General features: G+C 60.7%; 1 protein-coding gene across 1 annotated transcript; it reads right to left on the bottom strand.

Annotated features, from left to right (window-relative positions):
• Nucleotides 1-752: 752 nt before the first annotated feature.
• SEMA4C (semaphorin 4C) lies at nucleotides 753-8,073 on the bottom strand. The gene is made up of 14 exons (XM_036262857.1): nucleotides 7,931-8,073; nucleotides 6,108-6,256; nucleotides 5,778-5,840; nucleotides 5,530-5,628; nucleotides 5,349-5,445; nucleotides 5,118-5,234; nucleotides 4,879-5,030; nucleotides 4,621-4,796; nucleotides 4,180-4,324; nucleotides 3,869-4,091; nucleotides 3,646-3,758; nucleotides 2,732-2,889; nucleotides 2,570-2,640; nucleotides 753-2,455 (listed from the first exon to the last, which is right to left on the bottom strand). The coding sequence occupies exons 1-14, from the start codon at nucleotides 8,037-8,039 to the stop codon at nucleotides 1,623-1,625; spliced, it is 2,505 nt and encodes an 834-aa protein (XP_036118750.1). The 5' UTR covers nucleotides 8,040-8,073; the 3' UTR covers nucleotides 753-1,622.
• Between the last annotated feature and the right edge of the window lie 1,571 nt (nucleotides 8,074-9,644).

Here is a 9,644-nt window from a genome sequence, read left to right as displayed (position 1 = left end):
CACCGCAGCCACTTGAAAGGCCTCACGACACCCTCCTCTTCACGCCCTTCTGCCCCCCTCCCCCACTTTTGGCCCTTTTCTTGAAAACCCGTGGGAGCCAGGTGCCACTGTAAACACCGCGGGCAGGGACTTGGTTGTGCCGAAGGAACCCCCATCGCCACAGCGGGCGCCTAGTTTTCGAGAAGCTGCAAATCCCAGCGCACCTCCTACAGCCAGGACACCAGGGCCGCAGCCTGTCTGGCCACAGCGGACCCCGGACCAGTCTCTTCTCTTCCAAGGCCCATCTGTGGGCAACTGCGCCACGCAGGCTGAGCGGCCTGGGTCAAGCTCTCGTCCCAGGAGGCCGAGCATCCTGGAGTGGAAGGCTGGACGTCACCCTCCCAAGCCTCACAGCCAGCTGGGCTATGTGCAACCTTCGGCGCTTCCAGGAAGTTTCCCTCCTTCCACCCTCACCCCCGCTTCCCCTTCCCAGAGTTCTGGGAAGTCAGTTCCTCTCCTGCTTTGACTGCAATTCCCTGATTTCTCCCTTTGGCCAGAAGCCAGGGCTGGCTCCCAGTAGGCCGTCTGGTTCCCAGCCCCACAGCCACCACTGTGGGAAAAGACCGGAGCCTGGGCTGTCCCGCTCAGAGGGGCACAGGCAGGCAGGGCCCACAGAGGGGCGGCTGCCCCAGGACTACGGGGAGGTGGGATGGTTCAGCCTGACTTACCCAACTTGGCACCCAGATTTTGGCCCAAATGTCTCATCCCAGTCAGTTTCATTTTCTCCATTTTATTTGTCAATATAAAAATACTCAAATATTTACAACAAATAAATACGCGGGACACAATAAGTTACACTGTTAGGAGCCCTCCTGCAGGGCTGGGAGAGGGTATGACCTATCCATAGCATGCCCACCTCTCTCCGCCCCCCACACCTCTCCCAGCCCTGTCAGGGAGGACCAGTATAAAATACCAAAGAACCCAGGGCCAAGTGGGAGGCCCCTCCCACCCTTCCCCCCAAACACTCAGGAGGCTCCACTCCCTCCCCCGAACCCTGAAAACATTCACAACCCTAGAAGCAGGACTAGGCCCACCCCAGAGCCCTGCACTCCCCTCAGGGGTATAAGCACCCTGCCCAGCCCACCCCCATATGTACATCCCTGCCCCTCCTGGGGACAGTTGGGGGTAAGAGAAGCAAAGTGATCGACCCCTTCCCCTTCATAGCTCCAATGACTCACCAGGAGGACCCCAAGCCAAGGGAAGACTCCACAGAAACAGGAAGACTGTGTTACACAAACACACCCATGTGCGCACGCGCATGCGTGCACACATGCACACACACACACACACACACACACACACCCATATCTCCAACTTCAGTCTTGAAGTTTTGGCTGCTGGGGTCCCACGTGTCCATGATTCACAGCCCCTCACAGAGAGGAGGAAGACGCCTTCTGGGCGGCTGGTGCCTTGGTGAGCCACACCAAGTGGCAGTGCCCGTGCTGAGCAGAGCAGGTCCTCATGGGCGGGCGGTGCTGGGCAGAGTCTGTCCCAGTAGAGCAGGTGCCCACGCCATGTCCCTGAGGTAGCTGGTGCCTGTGCAAAAGTAGGAGCCGTGGCTCCCAGGCTGCCCGACGTGGGCCTCACACCGAGGACTCCTCGGGGTTGGAGTCTGGCAGGGGCTGGCGCTGGTGCAGCTTGCGCCTCAGCTCTTCTGCCAGCTCGGGCAGGGGGTGGCCAAGCCCCTCGCCGTGGTCCTCCCCACCCAGCTGTAAGCGCACATAGCCATTGGCATTTGAGTTCCGCCCACTCCCCAGGTGAAGCCGAGTTGGGGATGGCAGGGGCTGGCCAGGGATGCCAGGAGGCGGAGAAGGGGGCCCAGTCCCGGGCTGGCACCGGGCGTGTCCAGGCACAATCTTGAGGGAGCCATCTGAGTAGTAGTAGCCAACAGGGTCCCAGAGTTTCTCATCAGTCTCAGGGCCGGGGCGGAAGGGGGGGCTGGTGGGTTCCTTGGGAAGCTCCAGAGGGTACACCAGGGTCCTCTCTGTCGCCTTGGCACCTTTATCCAGCTCCTCACGCAGCCGACGGCGCAATGACAAAACGAGCAGCAGCAGCACCAGGCACACGGCCCCCAGGGCCACTACCGCCAGCCACACCAGCCCCAGGCTTTCCAGGGGTGCCCGGGCCTCCAGGGTCAGCGAAGGGCCTGCCACCACAGCAACCAGGTAGCCTTCGGCAGCCAGGCGTGTCCCCTGCTCCTCTGAAAAGCAGTGGTAGGCCCCGGCGTGGCGGGGCTGGGCAGCCATCACGACCAGGGCCTGTAGTTGAGCATCATAGAGGAAAGAGCCAGGCTGTTCAGCAGGCAGGTCCCGGCCCCCAAAGGTCCATCGGGCATGGGCAAGGTTGGAAGACAAGCGACAGGGCAGCACCAGGTCTGTGCCTGCCACCACCGTGATGTTTTTGGTCGTGAGCCTGACTGCAGCACGGGAGAGAAGATAGGAGCAGAGTTAGTGCAGGAAACCCAGGGCCAAGGGGAGTGCAGAGTCCTGGCCCAGGGCCCATCCCACTGGGAGGACAAAAGACAGCTCACCTTTCTTACTGCCACGGAAGTTACAGATGCCTGAGGTGTCTGAGTCTCTCACTTGCTGGATCAGCAGGGATCTGGTTGGGGAAGCAGGTTACATCAGCATCCCCGACCCAACCACCACCTGCCCTCCCCTCCTGGTCCCAACAGGAGCAGAGCCCTGCTCACCCTGAGTGGCCACCCACGGCCACACAGCGGCTGGTATTGACACTCCAGGCGCAGTAGGGGTCCCGAGCAAGGATGCAGTCTGCGCAGGAGCGGTACTTCATGCAGTCAGCCAGGGGCAGCTGGACCAACTGTGAGCGGGAACCTGCAAACAGCAGCTTCTGCAGGAGAAGCAGTGGGCACAGGAGGGTCCGTCAGACACAGCTGGGATTGCTGTGGGGCAGCACAGGGCAAAGGGGCCAAAAGAAGGGAGATGCAAGGATGGGAATCTAAGGACCAAAGAACCCATGGAGGGCTTACTCCAAGCTAGACACCATCCTAAGCACCTTGTAGACATGACCTTATTAAAGAGGAACAGCAGCCCTGTGGAGCTGAGTATAACCACTCAGACACACGCACGCACACACAGCTCCAGTGGAGCTGAGTATAATCACTCAGACACACACACACACACACACACACACACACACACACACAGCTCCAGTACAGTATAAATAGTGCAGGAAGTATGTTTTCCGCAAGGCCCATTAGCCCTCACAATAGTACCAGCATAGCATAAGATGTTTTCCTGTTTGCATGGTGATTGCCAATCTGTGTTTCTTCAAACACAGACTTTCTTCCTACCATTATTCCATGTTGTGGGGAACCATCTGAGCCACAATAGTTGGTAAAGGTGAGCACATGAAAGTTTAGGGGGCCAGAGAAGGGTAAGATGCCAGGACCTCAGGGAAGTGGGAGGCATGGGGTTAGGAATGGGGGCAACACAGCCACTCCGGGACCTACGGAGCACGGGATCCGCTGGGCCTCCGGTTTCCTGGAGCCCACCTCAAGCTGAGCGAGGGGTGCTTGAGCCTCCCCAGCCAAGCAGGAGACTTGGGAAGGCGGAGGAACAGCTGCGGGTGGGGCCTGATCATTACCTTGCTCCGGGACAGAACCAGGCTTTTCATGGGCTCCTGGTCAAACACCTGCAGCTCCTCAGTCAGGTGGACCCAGGACCCCTGGCTCACGGCCTTAAGCAGCCAGCCATCTCCTGGGGGGAGGGCAAATGTCAACAGAGAGCACAAGGGCCCCGGGGCATCCCCAAATCACCCTACCTGGGCACACAGGCCCGCAGCGAGGACGGCATGCCCACGTGCCTACCTGTGCCAATGAACAGCACTGTATAGGAGGCTCCGTCAAGCCCCGTGACCCGGTCAGCCACCACGTGGGTGAAGTTGGTGTCCTTCTTTACGAGCAGGGGCCGGCCCCAGCGAGGCTTCACCTGCTCCTCCATCAGGGGGTGTTTCTTGATGAAGTTGAGGGTGTTGTCAGGCAGCTCCAGAGAGCTGGTGTAGCCATGGTGGCGGTGCCAGTTGTTGATGCACTAGGGTTGGGGTTGGGGGAGGGCGGTCAGCCTGTGGGAATGGCACTGGGGCTGTGGGCCGCAGTGCACCCGTCCCTGGGCGACTCACCGAGCCTGGCCGCGGGCTGGGTACTGGGTCAGTATAGCTGCCCCACTTCTGGGATTGCTCATGGTACTCCTTGTAGGGACCCTCGAACACCCTCTGAATATCTTCCAGCTGGTACTCGCAGATTGCTGACAGGTCCACATCGCCCCTACCACAGCAAGGGAGGGGCCCCGAGGGTCAGGCTTGGTGTCCACTTTAGCCCAGTTCAAGGGGTGTGGGGGAAGGCGGGGCCCAGTGCGAAGCTGTCATGGGCACACACAGTGTGATGGCAGCTCTGTGTGCCACCGGGGGCAGGGCACTGGCCCATCTCCCACTGGGAGCAGATGCCCACTATCTTGGCTTCCAAAACTGGCCAGCTGGACTCACCCAGAGGCCTGCACCATAAACCACCCCTAACCCGAAGACCTGCTCCTCCCCATTCCCAAGGACTCCTCCCCAGCTCACCATCGTGCCCGAAACACCGCAAAGAAGGTGGTGTTGTGCCAGGAGGTGCCCTTCAGGGTGTGCAGGGCCTGGAGCTGGTTGAGGTAGAACTGGCGACCCGGAGCCGAGCACACCAGCTGTGCCTTCAGGAAGGTGGTCCACTTCCTCTGCAGGGTCCGTGCGCCCCCCACATCTCCCTGGCAGACGACAAGGGGACACTGGCAATCAGCCCTGCCCGGCCCGCAGGGCTCCCCGCCCTCGCCAGCGCAGACTTCGTACCTTGCAGACGCGGGCCACGCGGGCCACCACCTGCTCCATGTAGCAGTTGTACTCCAACGCCCGCTCGCTGAAGAAGAAGTAGACCTTGTCGTCGTCCCCAGTGAAGCTCCCCAAGCTCTCCGGGATGTAGGCAGAGCCGACAAAATGAGGTTCTAACGGAGGGGAGGAGGCTTAGTGAGGCCCTAGCAGTGCCTTCCCGCCCAGAGCTCCCAGCCCCACGCCAGCTCCGAGGGGCTCACCGTTGAGCCAGAAGGCCAGGTACTCCGTCTTCATGGGGTGGTGGGGCCCCATGTTGCGCAGGATAACGGGCTCTGTGCCCAGGAAGTTGTTGAGCGTCGCCGAGTACAGCTCGCCGTCTAGAGATAGAGGGGCAGCCAGGCCGGGGTGAGGGGAGACACACTCCGGCCACAGCCCCGCATGGGAATGACTCCTGGGGGACATGCCAGCCTACAGCGGGGTGGGCCACTCACCCACAAGGAGGGCTGTGTGGCCCTTAGCTGGGTCATAGGGGCACTTCCCTTTTCCATCCTCAAAGGCTCCATGCTCCAGGGTGAAGGTGACCATGTCCTGGGGCAGGAAGAGACAGAGAGTGAGGTGCAGAAGGCCCGGCGCCGAGCAGCGCGGCAGGGCAGACGAGCGCGCGGCACTCACGATGTAGGCGCACTTGGGCTGGAAGGCGTAGGTGCCACACACGTACAGGTGGGATGCGTTGTACGGCTGTAGGAAGCAGATGAAGTTGAAACACTCCGTCTGGGGAGAAAAATGGATCCAGTTAAAAGATGAGAGCCCGAGAATGGTGACACGCAGATGGAGATCAGGACCCAGACCAGCACTGAATCAAAGGGAGCCCTGGGCAGTGTGAGCCATGAGGCCCAGCCAGGCTTGTCCCAAGCACCCACCTGGTTATTCTTCCCCTTCTGGATGCACTCGATCTTCTTCTCCGCAGGAGCCACCCATGAGATCTGGGAACAGGGAGGGGGCACATCAGCAACGTCACAGGCATTGACTGAACAAGTGACCGTACCTGGTCCCCACCCCCTGGGATCTTATTTCAGTAGAGGACTTAGGCCCCACACGGTCCCATGGTAGCAGAACCCAGCCAGTGCTGCAGACAGTAAGGCAACTCGTGCACTCTGCCAAAGGCGACCTGCAGACCCAGCAAGATTCCCAAGGGGCAGCCTGACCAACAGGAGCCCCTGGGGTGTGCCTCCCACTCCCCCACCTCTCACCACTCTCTGCAGCTCCAGAGCTTCCACGCTGAAGGCAAACAGGGCCTCCCGGGCCCCCACGTACAGGAGCCCGGTCTGCTCGGTCAGGGTCAGCGTCAGAAAGTCCTGAATGCCCGTTTGGGAGAACCGCCGCACCACGGGGGCGAGCTCTGCAGGGACAAGATGGGAGTGAGCAGGGCTGTGGGCAGGCCGGCCTTCCTAGGGCTCCAGGCAGCCCCACCCCAAACCAGTCTTTCTCTGTATGAGAGATTTCCAACCCGTGTGCCGCAACAGTTCTTAAAACCTGCAATCCCTGACTATGTAGTCAGGGGCACTGACCTTTTTCCCTTAGTCTGTCAAATAAAAAAATGACAACAAGCAACACAACAATAGCCATCGCGCGTGAATGAATCAAAACTATACCTACGGTTTTTTGTCAGATTGGCAAAAAATAAAATATATTTTTTTGGTGTGTCACAGAATTTGAGTAATTGGTTTACATGTGCCATAAGACGAAAAAGGTTGAAAATCACTGCTCTATACAATGATCTTCTGGGCCTACTTGTCCTTGTTCCCCACATTAGGGCTAGCACCCCACGAGCAATGCGGCCCAGCGCCCTGACTGGCAATAACGGGCATTTCCTGAGTGCCGCCCGGCTGACAGCTCCGCGGGCCTCCTCGGCCGTTCTCAGCCTGGGAGGAGGCAATCAGAGCTGTGAGGAGGAAGGAAGGCCATCTCAGCCACAGCTTCCGGCCAGAGGAAGCCATCAGACGCTCGGGTCCCCTCTCAGGGTCAGCAGCACCTCTGGCTGCGGAGGTGGGCACTTCTTCCCAGCTTCTACAGTTGCCTCTTCCTTCTTTGCTCTGCTGCCCACTGCTCACATCAGAGTGCGGCCAGATCCCTGCCCCTGCCCCAGCCCCAGCCCCAGCAGGGCAGGACACACAGAAGTTGTGAGCGCTCCTTGTCTTAGGAAACCCTGCGCTCCACTCAAACAAATCCAGCACCGCTGGCCACCTGTACAGGCAGGGATGGCAGGGGAAACCAGAGGATGGGACCACAGACGGCACTGAAGCCTGGGGGCTGGGAAGCCTTGCTACCGTTCACCGTGCAGGGCACGAGGACATTCATATAGTCACAGGATCCCTATGCTGGCTCCCAAAATAACTGCCAACCTGTCTTCAGGGCCCCCTAAACCAGCTTAGTCTTTGAACCAAAGATGGGCCCAGACACACACTGGTAAGGGAGGGCTTCATTAGCACCTGAGTGCAGCCTGTGGGAGGTGAGCTCACCCCAGGTCCCTGGAGTGCAGGGACGATACAAACACCTGACATCACCTCTCGGTACAGGTGTGTGTGTGCACAGTAAGGCTGTCAGGTCCGTTGTCCTCCCACATAAGCAAGGGCCACCAGCAGAGGGGGTCTATTAGAATTATAAGGAGGCTCCTAGGGGCAGAGAGCTAGAAAGACTTGGGGGAGCACCCCTGACTTCTGCTTATACTGGCTCAGTTTTCTCTCACTAGACTCTCAGTGAAAATGACAATTTCAGGAGTGACGGGTGGGCAGAGTGATGCAGAACGGTCCCTCTCCCATGGGACTACCCCATCCTAAGCGTCAGAGGCAGGAGACAGCCCAGGTCTTGAGCTGGACTACCAGTTCTAAGTCCCTGGGGCCACTCAGTCGCACTTCTTAGAAAGCTGGATCACATGCATTGGTGGACCTGGAGCCTGACAGCAGAATAAAGCTGGCACATTCTAGGGGGCAACTCCTTGGCGTCTCTTCCTTCAACAGCCCCTCCTGTCCCCCCTCCTCAAACTGGTCTGTCTTCTCAGACTTCAGACACTCACCCCCAGAAGATACCGTCTTTCGGGGCACCAGGTTCCACCACACCTCAGCCCCAATGCCCAGGCTCCACGGCCCCACTGCCAGCAACCAGATAGCCCAGTGTGGGGCCATGGCACATGCCCCAGCTCTAAGCTCCAGGCCAGTTGCCCTGCTGGGGTAAAAGAAAAGGGTCAGAATCACAGCCAGAGCAACAGACCCGGAAGGCACTGACAGGACAGAAGACCTGATCAGGCCTTTCCAGGAACCCCCAATCCCCCCTGCCCCTGTCCTTGGAGCAGAGACCTAGTTCCCTCTCTTGCCTGGCCTCAGCCACCATGCTCCAAAGGACCATGGGGAGGAGCTGAGTTAGCTGGGGGAGTAGACACTGCAAGGTTAAACCTTCTCTGGCCTCCAGGCCCTCCCCCAAACCCTCTCCTCAACAGGAAGTTGTTTAAGAAAATAAAAAGGGGACCCCCTCCCCCACACTCAGGACTGACAGATTCGATGATTTCTTAAAATAACCTCTGGAAGCAAGACTTGACCCTATTGGGGCTTCAACCAGCCCTAGACCTAATTCTAGCCCGTGAAACCCCTTAGCAGGGTGAGGGGGCATGTGGTGGGGGGCGGGGGGAGACTTCATGCATCAGGCACGGGGGTCCTGCCCCAGCCTCTCCCCTCCCCCAGCGCAGACAATGGCAGGGCAGAGCCCGAATCCCGGTGCTACACCAAAGGGCTGAAGCAGGCCGGGGGGCTGAAGGGGCCCCGCTTCCCGAGGCCCCTTTGTTGCCCAAGAAGGGAGGCAGGAAGTGCATGGGATGGGCGTGGAAGTGACCAGCGCCTCCTCCGTTCCAAGGGCCTCCGAGGGACATTGGCCCTCAGGCTGGGGGCGGTGGGACAGCAGCCGCGCTGGTCTGATCGGGGATCTCCGGCGGCGCCCTCAGGCGGTGCGGGGGGGGGGGAGAGGAAGAGGGGCCGCCCGGGCTGGGGGTGCGAGGGGACTCCTAGTATGAAGCGAGGAGGAGGGCAGGGTCTGACGAGCCTTCCCACTCGGGGTTCGCGCCCCACGCCTGGCCAGGCCATCCAGGTTCATTTCCGCTGCTCCAGGCCTCTAGGGCCGGGCATAGAGACACAGAAGCCGGGACCTGTTCACCCCAAAACAAAGGGTCCCCGCCAAGACCCCATCCCTGCCCCCCCATCCCCTCCCCCAGCTCGGGGATTTGAATGCAAACAAAGCAGCGGCGCAGGGAGCGTGGCGGAGAGCGGCCTGCGGACGCCCCCTGTCGGCCCAGGACCCAGCGCGGGAAGGGCGGGGGACCGGGAATACGCTCACCCTCCTCGTCCCAGCACCCTCTAGCCCTCTCTCTACCCCTTACCCAGGCCGGGCCGGACTCCGCGGCGCGCTCGGATGCGCCCCCACCACCAGCCCCTCCCAGGGCGGGGAAATCGCGGCGGTCCTGGAGTGGGTGCAGGGGCGCGGGGTCCCAGCAGTGGCCCCTCACCCTTGCCCACCCCGAACGGCGGCCGCAGGGTGAGCGCTCCAGCCGGGGACAGGGCGGCCGGCTGAACTCCGTAGCTGGCTTTCCAGGACACCCCGCCTCCCGGGCGGAACGGGCGGGGGGCCACGGCGGGGAAATCCGATCCCACAACATTGGCCGCGGTCCAAGCCCGCCCCAAACTTTCCATCGGGGGTGGGGGAGCTGGGAGCAGCTCGGGGGCCCGGGGAGGATCCCGGCCGCG

This window comes from Molossus molossus, unplaced genomic scaffold (assembly GCF_014108415.1).
Source record: "Molossus molossus isolate mMolMol1 unplaced genomic scaffold, mMolMol1.p scaffold_m16_p_15, whole genome shotgun sequence".
In the NCBI taxonomy this organism is placed as follows: Eukaryota; Metazoa; Chordata; class Mammalia; order Chiroptera; family Molossidae; genus Molossus; species Molossus molossus.
Note: the sequence above shows the minus strand (reverse complement) of the source record. Positions and strands in the feature narration are given on the sequence as shown.

Coding starts and splice junctions, on each gene's coding strand:
- SEMA4C (XM_036262857.1), bottom strand. CDS start 8,039: ATGGCCCCACACTGGGCTATCTGGTTGCTGGCAGTGGGGCCGTGGAGC. Junction 6,257..7,930: donor AAAGACGGTATCTTCTGGGG/GTGAGTGTCTGA, acceptor TTGTCCCTGCAG/AGCTCGCCCCCGTGGTGCGG. Junction 5,629..5,777: donor AGAAGGGGAAGAATAACCAG/GTGGGTGCTTGG, acceptor TTTTCTCCCCAG/ACGGAGTGTTTCAACTTCAT.